Here is a 20,293-nt window from a genome sequence, read left to right as displayed (position 1 = left end):
ATCTAGTTTGTTAATAAACTAAACACTAAAGAAGAAAATCAAAAACCCCATTAAACCCTAAACTCAAATATTTAATTAAATACAAATACTTTGTTTTTAAAGTAAAGAAAACACACATTCCCCCCCTTCAGCAGGAAGTGGTGGTGTGGTCCAATTATCTTCCCTTGTATTTAATGGTTTCAAACCCTGGCTATCATCTTTTGTCCAGCAACTCCCAGTGATGATGGCAGGTAAGAAAATAAAAAGACAAAGGTTAGTCAGAAAGCAAAGAAATGAAGTAGTATGAATACATAAGTAAACTAAATGTGCGCGCTTACAAATAGAACAAATGTATCCAAACCAATCAATAAAGTTATTGGAAACTAAAATGTATTACTATGTTCAAAATGAAGAATGAAAATACAAAAGTTACCGACTTTAGAGTGTGGCCACGGGTTTGGCCATCACAGTTCATGAGAAAGAGACTGAGCACCAACAACAACAACATTAAAATATGGTGGTGGCAGTGTGACGGTGGCAGTGCCGCTATCGAAGAAGAATAGTTTGCACTGCTGACAGAGACGAATCTGTTGTTGAGGTATGAGGTGAGCCAGTGTAGTGCTGTGCCGCTGACACCAGCACTGAAGTGCAGGCGTTGTACAAGACCGTTGTGGTTTCTATTCTATGCTGCAGGTTGCCTTGATACTAATGATGGTCTGTTTGAAGTTGAAGCTTCATGTGTCATAAAAAGAAGTGACAAGAAAAGGAAGAACACAGCATGGATATGTCACATGATGTTAAACTGAAGCTGGTGGGCAGAAACTTGGTAGAGTGGGCAATCATAATGAAGCAGTTCCTTTTAATTTGTAGATTCAAGCTGCTCTTCATATTTCTGGCCACCAGTTGTCACCAAAGACTGTATTGAAAAGCTTTGATCAATGAACCTTTTTCAATACAAGCTTCAGTGCTTCAGAAAGTGTCATTTGGCCGTCACTATCCGAAACTCACCTTTTGAGACTTTTGAGAGGATTGGAAGTTTGTAGGTTGGTCAGTAGTTTTTTGGTAAGGTGGGTTCTAGGTTATTGTTCTTCATCAGAGGTCCAACTGCCTGCTTGAAGAGAGCTGAACCAGTACTGAAAGACAGAACTGTTGATGATTGAGAGAATGCTTGGACCAGCGTCTAGTGGATGGGTTGTGGATTTAATGAAAGAAGGATGGGATAGTGTGGTTTGAAAACAGATCAGAAGAAAGAATCAGTTAAAATGTGAGGGGAGGTAGTAATACTACTCCTAATATTCTGAACTTTACTAGCAGAGGCATCCTAAAAAGGCACTGGAGGAGATAACAGAGTTGGTGGTGGAGAACAAAATCCTCATAATGGGATTATTGGAGGTTTTTGTGATTTTGTAAAAGAAATATTTACAACAGCAGATTTACAGATTTCTTCTGGGTTATTTTACAAAATTAAAAACAGAGCTTGAAACTTGCTCCTCCTTCACTGTCTCTCTGGTTTTATACAATCTGTCCTGAGAGCTCCAGCAGTGTCACTGATCCAGGGTGACTTTTTAGGCCTGGGTTTACTCAGTTTATACGGCGCAATGGTTTCGATAACTGTGGCGCAAGTGGTGCTAAATAAGTTGATAAGGCGAGGGAGCTGGAGGCAGGTGCTTTCAAAGGCCTCACCAAAATTCTTAGCAGTAGAGGAATTAATACAACCTGATCAGCGTAATGTGTCCAATTCAGTGTTAGGTACAGGAAACATGGAGCAGTGCATACAAATGACAGGGAAGCTGTCTGATAAGCAGGCATCAGTTATATTCAGATTAAAATCGAACACCTGATGGCAACACAGTGTGTGGCCTAGTTTGAGAGGGTGTAGTCTGTTCACGAACCGGAAATCCAGAGAGGCTGTATAGATGAATTCAAAACGCTTCTGGAAAATATCTGTCAAATATGTGAAATCACATGTACCACATCACCCTATTAGAGCACTTCGCTCTCACACTGCAGGCCTACTTGTTGTTCCTAGAGTATTTAAAAGTAGAATGGGAGGCAGAGCCTTCAGTTTCCAGGCCCCTCTTCTGTGGAACCAGCTTCCAGTTTGGATTCAGGAGACAGACACTATCTCTACTTTCAAGATTAGGCTTCAAACTTTCCTTTTTGCTAAAGCATATAGTTAGGGCTGGACCAGGTGACCCCGAATCCTCCCTTAGTTATGCTGCAATAGACGTAGGCTGCCGGGGATTCCCATGATGCATTGAGTTTTTCCTTTCCAGTCACCTTTCTCACTCACTATGTATTAACAGACCTCTCTGCATTGAATCATATCTGTTATTAACCTCTGTCTCTCTTCCACAGCATGTCTTTATCCTGTCTTCCTTCTCTCACCCCAACCAATCACAGCAGATGGCCCCGCCCCTCCCTGAGCCTGGTTCTGCTGGAGGTTTCTTCCTGTTAAAAGGGAGTTTTTCCTTCCCACTGTCACCAAAGTGCTGCTCACAGGGGGTCATATGATCGTTGGGTTTTTCTCTGTATCTATTAATGTAGGATCTACCTTACAATATAAAGCGCCTTGAGGTGACTGTTGTTGTGATTTGGCACTGTGTAAATTGAATTGAAGTGAATTGAACATGTCTGAGTAACTTGTGTACAAAACCTTTGGTGTTTCAGAGTAAGGTCTTTGGATATTGTTGATATTGTGCAAGTATCAAGATTTTAATGGTTTATATCGTCCCCAAATGACACTGGGCTAATTAATTAAATAGTTTATTCTTTGCAAGCACTGTAAAAAAAAACTACATCTGCTCACGATAAATTATAAAACTATCAGGTCCCAGAGAGTAGTTTTACACCAACATTTGTACTCTGAGTGAGAAGACCAGGATTTACTTACACTGTGATTAGTCAATGAAAATGTCACAAACACATCAACATAATAATTTTAATCATACTAATAAAGAGTTTTGACAGTTTATTTGATTAATTTAAAAATGTAAGAAGACTATTTTCACTATTGTCAAGTCACCATAAATCATATTTGTTTGTTTTATAAAGATGCAACAGTAATGATTCATGTCAACAGAATTTTAAAGAGCAGAGCACAAATACACTTTCAGGGCGCGTTTGTCCAAATCTTAAACGTATCAAGTATCGATCCAAATACAAGAACAAACAGCAAATAATCCACTTCTGAACCTGTCGATAATGTAAAGTTCCACTGACCTAATGTTAACACCAGTGTGAGAAAACAATTCTTCTCTTTGAAACACTGTTTGTGCTCCAGCTCAGCTGCAGGGTGTAGCTGTACTGAGACTGAAACGCTGATCTAACACCTCGACGTTACAATACACGATTGATACTGGAATACTGAATGCAGTATTCCAGTATTCCAGTAAGTTACTTCTGGAATACTAAATGCAGACTTTCGTTTTTTCTTTGGGAGCTATACCACAATGTACAACTGAGCCAGCGAGGCTACTGCTCCGATGTTATGTTAGTTGGTTAGTTCTGGATTTCTACGTAATTTATTTTCCCTGCTGGACTCCCTGCATTCATCCCTCCTCCCTCTTTCTTCCATTCCTTCTGTGCCTCCTCCTCCCTTTTTCTCTCTTTCCAAAGAGCAGCTTCCTTTTACACTGAAAAATGGAGACGAGAAGTGATCATTCACTGGCTTTCTCTGTCAGGGTCTTCACTCTGCAGGAAAAGGTGAGAGCTGAAGCATGCGTGGATACACATAAAGAGGTGATATTGGAGGTGACAGAGGTGCACTCTTTCACCTCCAATAAAGTGTTTTGCATGCACTGGCATTGGCTACTGTAGCTGTAATTCTGCATGAATGCTGTTGCTGTGGAAGTGAAAGCAAACAGGCTGCTGCTGTTGAGAACGTAGGATCAGCTGTGTATAATTCTAAAAAACATGCCTTTTCATTTATTATTGAGCTGTTAAGAAGAACAATTACACAAGAACTGAAATGAAAATCAGTGAAAGTTTTGGTTCAAACCCTCATCAGTATGTACAAAGGAGGTCTGGAGAGTCGTCGAAGTATGTGTGTCTACAGTCATCTGTAAAAGTCAGCAGAGGCTTTGTCACCTTTTTGCAGTTAGGCTGAAGAAGAAGAAACTGTTCATTGTTAAAGCAAGGTTAAACTAACAGATGCACATAAGTCTTACATCCTGTTGACTTGAACATTTACAGTATAGGGCCTGAAAATTCCAGTAGTGTTAATTTGTCATATTAATGTCGCTTTATAACAGTAAGGTTGACAGAGTATTTTTCCCGGTGTCAGGTAAATCATTCCTACAGTTTAAATGAGCCTGGCAGCCTGTGTTACTGTGGAGAAGCAGGGGTTGGTGCAATATGGGCTGTAAGGCCGGGTTAGGAGAGGCGTGTTCACATGTTAGTGCCATGATCGACGCCATTCTGATAGCTATCAATAAAGGCTGATTAAATGGCCTGTATTTATATAGCGCTTTACTAGTCCCTAAGGACCCCAAAGCGCTTTACATATCCAGTCATCCACCCATTCGCACACTGGTGATGAAGCTACATTGTAGCCACAGCCACCCTGGGGCGCACTGACAGAGGCGAGGCTGCCGGACACTGGCGCCACCGGGCCCTCTGACCACCACCAGTAGGCAACGGGTGAAGTGTCTTGCCCAAGGACACAACGACCGAGACTGTCGGGGCTCGAACCGGCAACCTTCCGATTACAAGACGAACTCCCAACTCTTGAGCCACGATCGCCCAATTAGTGCATAGCACAGCAGCTATCTGGAATTTTGGTCAAGTTAAACCCAAAACTGTTCAAAGGATGGCTGGAGGGCAAAGGACTGCAGTACTTTTTGGGCGTGTCCCTGTAGCTCTGGCATCACATGAACATTTGACTGAAGCCTGGGTTCTGGCTGGACCACTCACTGACGAGTCTTCCCTGTTTTTGCAGCAAAAACAAACATTCCCACAGTATGATGCCGCACCACCATGCTTCACTGTAGGGATTGCATTGGCCAAGTCAGTAGCATCAGAACGACCAGCTCAGCCTTCAATTTGAAAGTGGAAATTCCCACCATGACATTTCCCATCACTGAAATTGCTGTGTTGAGAATTTATCCAGTGAACAAAAGCAAAAACTTTATATAGTTTTGTCCGTGCAAGATAGGTATTGTTTTTTCTCTGCAGTTAGCAAATTCTGCTCCATAACTAATAATGCAGTTATACATAATGCAGTTCGCTTGTAGGCAAACTTAAGATTTGGAAGACAGAGCTGAACACTTTGCTGTGGTTGGCTTCTGAAGGAGGAGCAGGTTCAAGGAGAGGTGAGCAGAGGCCAGCATATGAATGTGTGCGGACAGAGAAACGACCAAGAACTCACTCTTCATCTCACCACAGGACAGGAAGCTCAGCAGGTAACTGTGCAGGATGGTAAGTACGCAAGGAAAAGCAAAACACATACACAACTATACAAACACACTATGTTTGCTTAGACCAGTGGTTAGCGGCAGTAATAACAGAAAGCCAGTTAGTAATTGAAAGTATGTATATATGTATTTATAGTGAATATCATCTGGCAATAGAAGGTGGTTAGTTCTGACCTAACTTTACTGCTCTTGTATGGAAGTTTGTGTCCCAGTGGGTCACACGTTGGCTGTAACACTTTGCATGTGAGTGGGTAGCATTAGCAGTTTATGTTTTTTGTTTAAGTAAAGTTTTCATGGAAATACGTCGCTCTGTCTTGTATTTAGTTTTCCTCAGTGATGTTTCTGAGGTCTTTATGGGTTTTGGGGTCTTTCAAGCTCACGTAGGTGGCCCAGCCAGTGTTGATCATACTCCGGCTTTCATCTAATGAATCATTCTTCCTAATCCCGAGTCACCTAGAAGCCCTTACAGCAGCCTTCATGGTGAACAAGTGAAAAGGCAAGACCAGCACAGACCTTGTACAGTGAATGGCCAGCAAAACCTTGCGCCACACATTAGTCAGTTGACTTCCATCCTCCCCTCTGGTACTGATTCACGAGGTCGCCCCTGCTTCTGTACAGTCCCAGAGGGGAGGTGTCATGATCTGAAGAAGCTGAATACTGCACCATGTCTGGTGTCAATGCAGTTGCTATGACGAGTTCTTTAAATGACTCACAGCTGCTGATCTCGGTGACGTTTGGCACTTAAAAACTCTGTGGATACAAATCTTACTGTTTTTAAGTGTCCTCTTTATGTGTGGAACGTGTTTACAGCCAACGAAGCATTGGTTTTCCAGTTCACTGTTTCCGAGGAGATGGACTGCTGCCAGGTCGGAGGTCAGTCCTTCTTAGTCACCAACAACAACAACTTCAGTCTTCTGCTGCAATTCAAAACTCCAGCTGGTTTGTAGAGTATATTCTATAATAATTCCTACCATGAGAAGTTCTGATTTGTAGACTGCTGAAAGAAACTTGTCTTTGACTCTTTAGATATGCAGAACTTCCAGAGATTACTGAAGACCGAGGAAAATGAAGAGAAGGGGAAAGGTTGGATTGAAGTACATCAGGGAGGCAATAAGGATGCAGAGAGAGGACCAACAATGTTTAACAGAAGGATTGAAAAGAACCCTGCACAGTGCTACCAGGTAAGCGAACCAAGAATTCGAACCTTAAATTTGACACTCGAACATGGTTTAATGCTTCTGCGTGTTTGCAGTTCCACAGCTGTCTGACCCAGCAGCAGAGCCTGCTTCAGGACTACTTGAGGAACGCCACCTATCAGAAAGCCATTTTAGTCAATGAGGCTGACTTCAGAGACAAGGTGCACTTCTATGAATGGATAGTGTTATAGCACGTTCCTTAATTATGTCTATAAGGTCTGTACAGTTTACCTATTTCACTGCTGTGAAACGTGTTTTCCCATTTCCTGGTTTCTTATTGTTTTCCATATAAAAGCTTGTGCTCTTGCTGAAAAGCTATCTACAGTTTTTGCTTTGTGACACTTTCAGTTCTTTTCCTTTTCACTTTTGGTCTGAGGTTTTCACTTTGTCTTTATTCTATGGGAAGTTTGACTTGGCGTCTGCATGCTTTCTTGTCTCTGTAGGTGGTTCTGGATGTGGGCTGTGGTTCTGGTATTCTGTCTTTTTTTGCAGTGCAGGCAGGGGCTGCCAGAGTGTATGCTGTTGAGTCCAGCCCTATGGCCAAGTATACACAGGTCAGCGTGGTTCATTCTTTTACCGTTTATATTGTTTTCCTTAACTGTGCAGGTTTAACTCTTTGTTTATATTTGAAAACCTTTCTTGCAATAATGAAGCCATTGTTTAGCATTCTCTAACTAACCTACAAGCATAATTTGAAGTTTTGGTGTGTAAGAGCTAAAGACATGAAGGGCCTGGATTACAGTCTACATGCATTTTGGCTTTGATAAAGTCTTAAGTGAGACCAGAGTCATGCGTGCAAGCACATAGGGCACATACATGAGATGCAGAGCGTGGCATTCTCAGGAGTTAATGGATTGCTTCAACATGTGGCCAAGAGTTTAGTAGGATAGGGGCTGCAGAAAGCTGAAGCACACAGTACAGACTTACACCAGTGCTGGAAATGATACATTCGTAACTGAAACAATACTACTGTCATGCAAAAGTGCTTTTTAAACACAGACAGGAACAGCTATTTGTAAAAACTCTTTGGGTTAAATAAGTAATGCAAACTTTAACAACAGGAGACTTTCTGTGTGTGCATTCTTCCTTTGTGTCTGCATGGATTTGCTCCAAATATTCTGCCATCCTACCACAGTTAGAAGACATTCGTGTTAGGTGGACTGGTAATTACATATTGGCATGTACAGTGGTTTGCAAAAGTATTCGGCCCCTTGAACTTTCCCACATTTTGTCACATTACAGCCACAAACATGAATCAGTTTTATTGTAATTCCAGGTGAAAGACCAACACAAAGTGGTGCACACGTGAGAAGTGGAACGAACATCAGACATGACTCCAAACATTTTTTACAAATAAATAACTGCAAAGTGGGGTGTGTGTAATTATTCAGCCCCCTGAGTCAATACTTTGTAGAACCAGCTTTTGCTGCAGTTCCAGCTGCCAGTCTTTTAGGGTCTGTCTCTACCAGCTTTGCACATCTACAGACTGAAATCTTTGCTCATTCTTCTTTGCAGAACAGCTCCAGCTCAGTCAGATTAGATGGGCAGCGTTTGTGAACAGCAGTTTTCAGATCTTGCCACACAAGCAACTGTAGCTTGTAGGCTAAAGTACTTTAGTACTGCAGGCTTTAGACTACAAAAGTCCATTCCTGAGTCAAATGAGTTTAATAAACCCTAGCTAAAGTCCTGTTAAAAACTTGAGAAAACTATTTCTCATAAACATGAAAGTTTATTTGGAGACAAACTTCTCTAAAAAGTGGGGTTCACAATGGCTAAAATGATTACTTATTATGAAACAGATTGATAATGACTGGGATACAAACATAAGACAAAATAGGAACGTCTGCTAACATGTTTCCAGAGTGTTGCACAGTACAGTATAGTATGTGGTACAGTGTCCTGGTGCTATGGAGTGAAGTTAATATTCTTTAATAGTCGTGCAGTCTTACAGTGAGTTGTTTAACGCAGGAGATATTTTCTGTCTCCTGTTCAGATCCTGGTGGAGGATAACCGTCTCTCTGAGCACATCAGGGTCTTTGAGGGGGAGATGGAGCAGGTCAATCTTCCTGACATGGTGGATGTCATCATCTCTGAGCCCATGGGTTATATGTTAGTTAACGAAAGGCTCATGGAGAACTTCTTGTTTGCCAGGAGATGGCTCAAACCCAATGGTAGGAATCCAGATATTGAGGTTAAACTATGTTTTAATGTAACGAGGCATCATTTGTATAAGCCACTATGGATGTGATTAAAAACACTGAGAAAAAGAACACCTTTAATTGAGTTCCAACTGCAGGAATTCTCTTTGTTCTGAGTAAGAAGGTACTTTGTTCCAAGTGGCACCTCAAAAAGTACTGAGCAGGGCTGGACTGATTAGTTCAGCTCTTCAGCTCGGTGCATTTTCTTTACGTGAGAGGAATAACAAATGAAAACTGCTGCTGTCACTCTATTGGTGGAAGTAATAAACAGCAATGCAGTGAAATCTTGATTTCCTCTGCTGACGAGGTTTGGTTCGATTTTATGGTGACAGCAGCTCATTGGCTGAAGCAGTTTTATGAAACTGCACCTTGAGCCTGCCCCCACATTCTGCAGTGGAACAGGAGCGACTATATCTTCCTCTGTTAGCGTTTTTGTCTTTCACTTATTCATTTTCTCTGCCTTTCTATTATTATCCACTTCTCTCAATTTCCAGGTGTGATGTTTCCCTCCTATGGAGACATTCACGTGGCTCCTTTCAGTGATGACCAGCTGTACTTTGAGCACTACGCACGGGCCAATTTCTGGTCTGTCACTCACGCACAGATGCACAGACATAACTCTATTCCCGGGGACACGAACACACTGGCTCCTTTTTATATCTCGCACGTTTGACAGTCAGGCTGTGAAACATTTAGTCCAGTCCTGACTCATACAAACCAAAATGGATTTGGGTTTTTTTGTATCAGTCGAAGTCCATAAAGAAAGCAGGAAAAAGTCAGAAGCTGAAGAGGTACGGGACATATAGTAGGGTGCAAACGAGGGAAAAACATGTCAAACTGAGGGCTTAAATATGCACAGGAGGTGATTAGAGAGAAGCAACTCAGCTGGGAAAACAATGCACTGGTGAACTGAACCGGACCAACGAGACAGAAGGGGAAGTAAAACCAAATGCAAGGCACACAAAAAAAATCTAAATAACACATAGAAAGTAATATTGCTGTACCCTCTGAGTGAGTGAAATCGGTTTTAGTAGCAAGGAAGGAAATGATCTTTTTGCACAGAGACACAGTGTGGTTAATCAGATGGTGCAAAAAGCTCCATTTGGTCAACCTCACAAATAGGACGAGTGGATTTGTACAAATTGAAATGGCTGGTGATGCACAGATGCAAGGTTATCAACGGTTCCACCCTCGTGCAATAAAGGACGTATGTTCTATCACAAGACGGCTAATCATCTACATAAGGCGTGAGGGTGTAGTATCCATGGCAGTTTATCTTGAAACAACAACTGTAATCTGCATATTAGCACAAATTCCCAAATAGAATCGTTTTCTCAAAATAGTATTTAAACCTTATTCTCTGAAACACAACTGGACCCTAGTCTTGACCTTCTGATTTTTAAGCTAAGGCAGGAATATTTCTGATCACCTGGACCCATCATTTCATGTTAACACAGGGAGAAATATACTTTGAAGAAACACAACAAAAAAGGAACAGAAAGAACTTTTATGATGAGACAGCATGCCTTTCTTGTTTTTATAACATTTGTCATTCATTTGTTTGATGTGACGTTGGACAAAGTGGAAAACGGCATGCATACTAGACCAGAGGTCATACAGGGGACTCTGAGCACCTGACTCATGTGGATACAGCCCTAATTACTGGGCTCTCAGGCCTGATCACCGCTCGTATGTGCCAGCATGCTTTGGCCAGTTCACAGAACATGTTTTTAAGACTTCTGACTTCGTTTAAAATACAGCTCTGGTGATGATCGCTTCCATGCCTTTGACGTGTTCAGCCTGCAAACAATACCACCTCTGTTTTGGAGTTTGCATGTGCATGCATGCATGCCACCATGTGTGTGTATGTGAGTGCTGCTATGCTCTCTTCCCCTCACTGCTTTACCACTATGTGCAGGTCAGGCTCCGTCAGTACTGAGGAATGAATGTAAACTGTAAACGTTTTCCATCAGTTTCTACTTCCCTCACTTTTCAGCAGTAGAAGAAAGACATTTGACAATTTTAATCTTTGTAATCACATTTACAATAACATTAATTATTCTCTGAAGTTCTGCATGATTTCCTGTTTTTTGGGGGGTGGGGGTTGTGTATTTCTCATACACATTTCTGATCCAACAAACTTAAATATTAGACAAAGTTAACACAAGTGAACACAAAATGAAGGCGTTTATTATTAAGGGGAAAAAAAATCAAAACCTTCATGGCCCTGGGGGTCTGGTCTGGGGAGGTTTTGCTGCCGCGAGACCTGGAAGACTGGCCGTGGTAAACGGAACCATGAATGTCTACCAGAACATCCTGAAGGAGAATGTCCGACCATCTGCTCGTCACCCTGAGCTCTACAGCAGGATAATGATCCAAACACATCAGCAAGTCCACCTCTGATTAGACCCCTCCAAAGTCTTCATTTTGTTTTTCTTCATCCATCCAAAATCCTGACCTGAATCCGACTGACATGCTGTGGCACGACCTTAAAAATACCCTGCAGCGTGGCTGAATTACATCAATTCTGCAAAGATGAGTGGGTCTAAATTCCACTCTAAAACACTCATTGCCAGTTATGACAAACATCTGACTACTGTTGTTGGTGCTAAGCGTGGCCCAACCACTCGTTAGGTTTAGGGGGGGTAATTACTTTTGTAGGTTGTAGATGCAGATTGTTTTACACCTTCATTCACAAACTGCATGTTGTGTTTACTTTTGTTATGTTTTATCTAAATGGGAAAAAAGGAAGAGGGCAAACATTTTTTCACACCACAGTATATATAAGCTATTGTTAAATATTTTGCTCAGACTAATTAAGTTGCAATCTGAGCGCATTTAGAAACTGAGGGGTAAAATTACAGGTACGGTGTTAACCACCAGTTGTGCCAATCGGTCGACTGCAAATAACTTGATCTCTGCTCTTTACATGTTTCCCTTCAGGCAGCAGAGGAGCTTCTATGGCGTGAACCTGAGTGCTCTTCACAATGCTGCGGTGGAAGAGTTATTCAGGCAGCCTATAGTGGTATGGTGCACTGTATGATACAAAACATACACGTAGATGAATAGAAAATGTGTAATGAACATTAAACTCAGCACAAAAACTAAGGATATTTGTGATCTTAGATGGTGCCACATTTGTAAGGAAAATGTATTAGTGGGTTGCACCCATGAAAAACGTGCCAAATCTGCGCTACCATTTCCAGTCAGCTTGTTGTATGATTGACTCTTGTTTTGAGCTTCTGGTAGAGCTGATGATCAGGTGGCTGACTGGTGCCTGATTATCAGGACCTGTTAGCATGGACCCCGTTTCAACAGTCAATAGATATCTTATCCAAGCATGACACATTTGGCTGATCTGGCAACTACAATTTGGTCTTCTGCAAAATCAAGTAGCAGCATTGTTTCAAGTGAGGCCTAGTACCATCTCTAAATTGAAGGTGAAGTTTCATATAATGGGAGGTGTCAGAGACAGTCCATGAGCACTGAGTCCAGATTCTGCCTATGGCGGTTGGATCATGGCATCAAAGTACTTTTCGATTCGAGTACTAACCAGGCCTGATCGTATTTAGCATTTGAGTTTGGACAAGGTCAATCATGCTCAGGGTTGTATGGTCATCAATGCCAAATTCTGTGTTAAACTGACTCCACTTTTAGCAATGAAAATTGTTCTCACAGATGGGTCATTGGCTTGAACCCAGAGACCATCATGAGTTTTACTGAACAGTCTAAACCAGGCAGGGAATAATGTGGTCAGCATGACCGGGAACATGTGATTAGTTTTTTCAATTGACTGCAGAACAGTTCCCAGTTGTTTTGATTGTCTTCCTCATCATGTTATGATAAAAACAAAAGATAAAGCTGTTTTATTGAGGGCTCATTGGATGGTTTTGATCAAAATGATGTACATAATATTGTCAGAATTGTGGAGTCCAGCACAATTGCAGGCACGGTCTCTGCACACAGATGAAAAATCTAACCTGAATTGAAATTAAAATAAATACTTTAACAATTCAGTTCTGCAGTGTTAGTCAGTGACTGGCTGCTCCCGTATGGGATCAGAACGATGCCACCTTATCCCACAGTCCAGCCAATGATGTGATTCACATTCGTATATATGCAGCTAATCAACGTCGCTGACAGGCTGTGACAGCGTCCTTATGTGCGACACCGGTGTTTTAGCAAAGCGGCTGATGTGGAGTGAAGCCACGTTAATGACAACGTGTACAACCATTGGAGATGTGAGCAGGACAGACGAACAACTGACGGGAAAAGTGTGGACTTTATACCAGTTTGTAAATTGTGTTGATCGGCCACGTAAAACCAGAGTTATGATAAAATATCTGCAATGTTTGTTTTTCTTCCTGAATACTGTCGTTGTTTATATTTACTGCAGGAAGAAACGGTAAAAACGGCGTTTTATAAGGAAAACGCTCGAAAGCCTGTGAGCAAAAACAAAACTCCCAGCCTTTCCTATTGGTGGAAAAATGTACCATGTGGACCAATCAAAAAATTATATGGCAACATGGCCTTTAGTTGTTTAGGGAGGGGGAAGTTTTAGGAGTGACGGCGTGTTTTGAGATGTGAGAGATTTGCGACGTTTAGCACAAATCTTGTGTAGTTAGTGTGTAGTTAGTGTGTAGTGTAGTCAATAGTGTAGTCAATAGTGTTGTTGTGTGTGTCAGAACAATGAGGCGCCTGCTGAGTGTTACAGGTGTTACAGCAGTGACACATCTGCTGCTGTCAGGCCTGCAGGTATCAGGCTGTTGTTCTCCTTCATCTCATAGTGGACACAAATTATTTTTGGAGTGAAACAAATAATTTGTGTGGCATCAGATTTGATGCAGAACAGCTGATTGTTCTGTAAATAGTTTGAAATGTTTGTTTAAAAACACCTTGGCTGCATTTTTAGGTAAACAGCTGCAAAACTTTGTTGTTTGCAAAACTCAGTTACTTTTTTGAAGAAGTAACTATATAGTTAATTACCCAACATTGGTCATTATTTACTGTATTTGCAGACAGAGTTACAGACTCTCTCCCAGACCACAGACTCATAATACAGTCAGAGCTTTATTTAAAAAAGAAAGTTGTGTTTTCAAAATTGGAGTTCAAGTTATTTTTACTTCCAACAGTGTTAACATGCTACAGGTCATGAACAAGATTCTTTTAAATTTTCATTGTAAGTGGGATAAAGCAGTTAATTAGAAGTCGTCTAACATAAATGCTGTAATTTGATTACTTTAATAAACATGTGACTTGGATGGATCGGATGCTGGCGTGACCACAGTGCACACGTCTGCTGTTGCTCACAGCGGTCCAAGAGACGCTCAGGGAGTTTGTGTGTTCGTTCAGACACGTGAAACATTAGAGGCAACATTGCATGAGGGGAAGGTAAACTGGCGGTCTGACAAAGGGAGCTGAAGGCAAGGTACACAAAACAAACACAAAATAAAGCAGGAGGAGTGAAAACTGAAGAGGGAAAACACATATTCATAAACTTAATACAAGAGAACTGTCACCAGAAGGAAGGACACAAAACAAGGAATAAAGCTAAGGAAACTAGGAACTGAGAACTAAATACACTAAGGACTTCCTGAAGTTATTATAAACATTACACAAAGCAGCAACCACAATAAGCTTTTCTATTTAAAACAAAAACATCAAAGTGATGCAAAATGCTGCGTGAACTCACCCAGGACCATGAATAATATGTTCCTCAACACAACTGAGCACTCTCTGTGCATGACATCAAAACAGGAAAACAAGGAAATGTCTTTTGGACGAATGCGTCCACAGAGCCAGAAGTTCAAGTTCCAGCCTAAAGGGACAGAGAATCAGTGCAAAGGAGCCCTGGAGCCGCTGTGGACGAACACTTACTGTGACATTTTTTAATGTGTGCTCTTTTAATTTGTCATCACTCTGTGTGATAATTGGCATTGTTGCTTTCGCAGTTTCTTTTTCCTCCTAAATTTTATACTCTTATCAAAAGCTTGTAATAAATTTAAACGTTTGTTCCAGGACACATTTGATGTTCATATCCTGATGGCCAGGTCTGTCAAGCACTGCATCAATTTCATGGAAGCTAAAGAAGAGGATTTACTCAGGTTATACACTGAATCATATTTGTTGCCTGATCAGAAACATTGTATCTACACCTCATCTATGCAGTGATTATGTCACATTATTGATGATTTAAGATGTGACTGGAATGTACTTATAGGCAGAAAACAGATGAGTGGTTATATAAATAAACGAGTCACACCTGAGTAAAAACACAGCGTACATCAGTTAACTCTAAGAATTCCTGTTGGTTTTGTTATAGTGTGCTATAAATGATAGCTTTGCCATTTCATTTTTTTAATGTTCAAAGTTGAATTATTGACTTACTTTATGATTTAATACTTTATTATACTTTACATATGTTACTACTTAATGTTTTACTTTTTCTGGTTGGAAAGTAAGGTGATGCTAGATAGTCCAAACAGTTTGAGAAAAACACAAGTTAATGACATATTAACGAACACTGGATGCCAAAACCTTTGTGTGCAACACTTTTCTTATAATGTTTTTAACTATTTGATGAAAATTGAAAAACAAAATCTGTGTTTACAGAATAGAGATTCCCTTTGTGTTTACTCTGCTCCAGTCTGGTCTGATCCATGGACTTGCCTTCTGGTTTGATGTGGCCTACCTGGGATCCAAGTAAGTAATCCAATGCTTTCTTTCTAAGATTTAATGAAGGATTTTCAATGCAGACCAAATGGAGGGATGCATGGAACGAAAATATGTTATAGCAACAGAAAAACTTTGATTATTCAAGCACACAGAAAATTTTGATCTGACAAACAAAATATTAAGCCATGTCCCCCTCAATAGGTATATTCACCTGAAGCCGTTCAGTATGGAGGTGATCTCTCTCACTCTCTTTGTAGGGCCACAGTATGGTTCTCCACTGCTCCCACAGAGCCTCTGACCCGCTGGTTCCAGGTCAGATGTCTACTTCAGACGCCGCTCTTTGCCAAGCTTGGACAGACTTTGTCTGGGACAGTCCAACTGGCTGCTAACAACAGGTACAGCTGTGCTGTCCATAGGACTGCATTATCAATAGGGCAAAGAGGGAAAAGCAAAGGAGCTTTAATACCCTGCTTTAGTTCCACAGGTGCTTAAAGTGCTCGAGTTGCCAGTTGGACACGTTTTCACAAGAAAAGAGAGAAACTCACAGAAAAATACATAATCAGCTAATTCAGACTGTCTCGTTACTTACAAATATGAATGATACAATATTTGCCAGTTAATTATCTGTCAGTTGCCTTCCTAATCACTTTTTATGTACCTTTGTGGGCAAATAAAGGCACTTATCGCAGACAGGTCAGTGGGGTTGGGGATCAATAAAGGTTCAACAACAAGTTTTTCCCAGGTTACAGATTTCAACTTGTACCAACCCTTATCTTTCTCACTCCAGACAAAGCTATGACATCCACATCACAGCTACAGTGGACCAATCAGGCTTCAGATCTGGGAACATCCTGGATCTCAAGAATCCTTTCTTCAGGTCACTTCTCTCTACTCTTTAATGCATACATGCTGAATTATTTTGCTATAAAATTTGCCCATGAAATCTTGATTTGTTTCTTTTTGTTTGCTTTCAACTTCAGAAGTTACCCAAGTGGAAATCTTCAAAGTTCATTTTGTCAGTAGACCAAATTTAAACATGAGTACAATTTGTACAGTTCATGTAAGTTCTATGTCCATAAATATCCATCCATCCATCATCTTCTGTTTATCTGGGCATGGGTCACGTGGACAGCATTCTAAGCAGAGACTCCAAGACCTCCCACTTCCCAGCCACCTCCTTCAACTTATCCAGGGGAACACCAAGCTTTCCCAGGCCAGCTGAGAGATGTAATCTCCCCCAGCATGTCCTGGGTCTTCTTGGGGCCTCCTTCTGCTGGGACATGCCCAGCATGTCCCTTTCAAAAGACTGAACTCCTCACACTCTCTCTAAGGGAGAGGCCAGCTACCCTTTGGAAAAAAATAATTTCTGGCACTTGTTTCTGCGTTCTTGTTTTTCTTTCAGTCACCATCCAGAGCTTGTGACCATAGGTGTGGATAAGGATGTAGATCGACCAGCAAAGCGACAGCTTAGCCTTCTACACTATGACAAACTGGTATAGCCCCAATCGCTCTGTCAGTCTCTTGTTTCCCTCTCCCCTCACTCATGAACAAGACCCTAAGATATTTAACCCTTTGGGGTCCACGGATGCGCCAGCGCATCCAAATCACATGACCAATTTAAGATGACAGAGCAATAAGTTGCAGCCACCCTGAGTCTCCATTTCAACTTGTGTTGGAAATGTGGACTTCAAACTATATACCAGTTTTTAAATTGTGTTGATAGACCAGGTAAAACCAGAGTTATGATAAAAATAAATGTTTTTTCCTGAATACTATCGTAATGTTTACTGCAGGAAGAAGAGCATAAGAGCAAAGGAAAGAGCGAGATAGCAAGTTTTGAAATGTGAGAGGTTTGTGACGTTTAGTGTGTTTGGAGTGTGAAGTTAGTCTGTTGTCTTGTGTAGTTAGTATTTAGTGTAGTTGTCTGTTTTGTTTTGTGTGTCAAAATACCTCCTGCTTCCAGGCCTGCAGGTATCAGGCTGGTTATGTGCTCCTCTGTCTTATGGTGGACAGAAATGATTTTTTTGGAGTGGCACAAATAATTTGTGCAGCATCTTATTTGATACAAAACACCTGATTGTTCTGTAAATTGTTTTAAATGGTTACAAAAAAAAAATAATGCCTGATGTCTTGGTTGCATTTTTAGGAAAATAGTTGCATATAACTTTGTTGTCTGCAAAACTTGTGCATAGGTTTTTAAAATGTACAATTTCTATTTTCATTTTTAACAAAAAATAATTCATTAAACATGTTTGTGGTTTTTACAATAAAATATATACATTTTTTACACTGATTTTATGTTTTATGTCTGATTTTAGATCAACTGTGTTAATAAAATTTGTCAAAATTGAAAAAATTGCTGTAAATTCAGACATGTGAGGTTGTGTTGATACCAAACAAGGCAAGATAAATAGTTTTTAAAGGTGAAATATAGAGGTAAAATCAAAGTAAAATGGCAAATGGCCTGTATTTATATAGCGCTTTACTAGTCCCTAAGGACCCCAAAGCGCTTTACATATCCAGTCATCCACCCATTCACACACTGGTGATGGCAGCTACATTGTAGCCACAGCCACCCTGGGGCGCACTGACAGAGGCGAGGCTGCCGGACACTGGCGCCACCGGGCCCTCTGACCACCACCAGTAGGCAACAGGTGAAGTGTCTTGCCCAAGGACACAACGACCGAGACTGTCCGAGCCGGGGCTCGAACCGGCAACCTTCCGATTACAAGGCGAACTCCCAACTCTTGAGCCACGATCGCCCCGTAGTTAAAACAGCCAAGTATACCCTGGACCTCAGATGGTTAAACTCCTCTACTTGGGGCAGCAAGTCATTCCTGGCCTGAAGTGAGCACTATATACTCTTTTCTGGCTGAAGACCATGACCACCCCAGATCTCTATGTGATGTTGCAGAGACATGTCAACCAAGACAGCCCTACAACATCCAAAGGTTTTGGGGAACTCAGGGGGAACCTTGTCAAACCTAGGGGCCCAGCTACCAAGGAGCTGTTTAACTACCTCAGTGATCACGTCCCCAGTGATGGGCGGGTCTTCCCCTTGTCACTAGACTCTGCTTCCTCTACAGAAGGCGTGTCTGTGAGATTGAGGAGGTCCTTGAAATATTCCTTCCACTGCCCAACTATATCCCCAGTTGAAGTCAGCACCACCCCACCTCTACTGCACAACCATGTAAGGGCAGCACTGCTTTCCCCACCTGCGCCATGTTGCACTTGTACATCAGCTACCTCTGAAATCCCACAAGCTAACCAAGCCCAACAGAACTCCATCTTCAGCTCTCTTTAGCTCTGGTGTCCATCATCTGGTTTTGGGGATTACAACCATGACAGGCACCAACCACCTTGCTGTCAAAGCTCCTTGCAGCTGCTTCAGCGATGGAGGTGTAGAACATGGTCCATTTGTCCCCAACTTCCCCCAGAATGCTGTCAACGTTTTGCCAGAGGAAAGAGTTGAAGATCTTGCAGACTGGCACCTCTTCCAGGTGTTACCAGAGCACCCTCACTATATATTTAGGCATACCAGCTTTGTCTAGCTTCCTTCTCTGAAACCTGATGCAACTGACCACCTGGCAATCAGTTGAAAGCTCAGATCCTCACTTCACCCAAATGTACAGAACATGTGGGCACAAATCCAATGATATGATTACAAAGATCAGACATCGACCTGCGACCTAGGGCATCTTGGTGTCTCATGCCCTTATGGACACCCCTGTGTTCGAACATGGTCCTTGTTATTCACAAAAGTAAGAAAACCACTCGGGTTCAGATCAGGCAGATCTGCTCCACCATCTTCACTGTTGCTGTCCATGTTTAGTGTTGAAGTCTCCCAGTAGGATGTTTCTTCAGGCTGTGCCCAGCCAGGACCCATGGGCTAACCTGACCACCAGACCCTCTCCCTTGAGCTCCATCCCAAGGCCTGGCTCCAGGGTAGGGCCCTGGTAACGCTTTGCAAGGCAGGATACACTGGTCCCTTGATTTTATTCTTTCCTTAGGGGTCAACTGAACTGCTCTTTGTCTGGCCCCTCACCCAGGATCAATTTGCCTTGGGAGACCCTTTCTGTTTATAAATAAATAAGATATTTTTTGTCTGTGTATGAAATTACATTTATTTAAAACAAAAGCACTTCTCCTGAGATGGAGATCCAGTGCAGGTAACCTCTGCATGCTGTGGTAGAAAGTAAGTTGATCTTCAAAATCTCCATGTATAAACTACCTTATATGCCTATATGTTGTCAATACAAACAAAGACAAACAGCTTTAAATAGCTTTATATAGGACTTTTATCACGTTGACCCTAGATCTTTCAACTCCAGAGAAGAGGTCAAATGTGACATGATATTTTAAATCTTTATACAGTACTTTCTATATGTTGTTAATACACACCACACTTACTGAATAAGAATTATAGTTTTCAAGCTGATGTATGAGGTTTTTTTCCTGAACAATAAAGCATTAAGTTGACTGTCACTTGGTGTTCGCTCTCTCTGCGGTAGAGTATCACTTCCTGTTCCTGCTCAAACACAGTGGTGTTTCTGAGTAGCTTATCTGCTTAGCAATTTAATTAAAAACTTTTAGATAACTTCTTTTTTCATAGTATAATCTTCACGTGCGTCATCCGAAGCACACTTTCTGTGTACTCACTACCTAACTTATAGCCAAAGTATTCACTCTCTGTCTCTGTACTGTTTCGCTAGCTTAGCTTAGCTCGTAGCCGACTCGTTAGCACCATGGCTACTTCACCTGTCCCTCCTGCACTTTCCTGCTGATTGTGTCAGATGTTTAGTTACTCCTCGGCCTCCTTTAGCAGTAATGA

General features: G+C 41.5%; 1 protein-coding gene across 1 annotated transcript; it reads left to right on the top strand.

The window, feature by feature from the left end:
- The first annotated feature begins 206 nt into the window (after window positions 1–206).
- LOC113015871 (histone-arginine methyltransferase CARM1-like) lies at window positions 207–16,837 on the top strand. The gene is made up of 15 exons (XM_026158228.1): window positions 207–230; window positions 3,598–3,684; window positions 5,271–5,397; window positions 6,204–6,332; window positions 6,420–6,574; window positions 6,646–6,750; window positions 7,033–7,143; window positions 8,583–8,760; window positions 9,282–9,372; window positions 11,731–11,812; window positions 14,806–14,891; window positions 15,400–15,489; window positions 15,720–15,857; window positions 16,250–16,339; window positions 16,443–16,837. Exons 2-15 carry the CDS (start codon window positions 3,622–3,624, stop codon window positions 16,483–16,485), a joined length of 1,488 nt encoding a protein of 495 aa, XP_026014013.1. The 5' UTR covers window positions 207–230; window positions 3,598–3,621; the 3' UTR covers window positions 16,486–16,837.
- Window positions 16,838–20,293: the final 3,456 nt, after the last annotated feature.

The sequence above is a fragment of the Astatotilapia calliptera genome, chromosome 23 (assembly GCF_900246225.1).
Source record: "Astatotilapia calliptera chromosome 23, fAstCal1.2, whole genome shotgun sequence".
NCBI classification, from domain to species: domain Eukaryota; kingdom Metazoa; phylum Chordata; class Actinopteri; order Cichliformes; family Cichlidae; genus Astatotilapia; species Astatotilapia calliptera.
The sequence above is the reverse complement of the archived record's forward strand: the minus strand, read 5'-3'. Positions and strand labels throughout refer to the sequence as shown.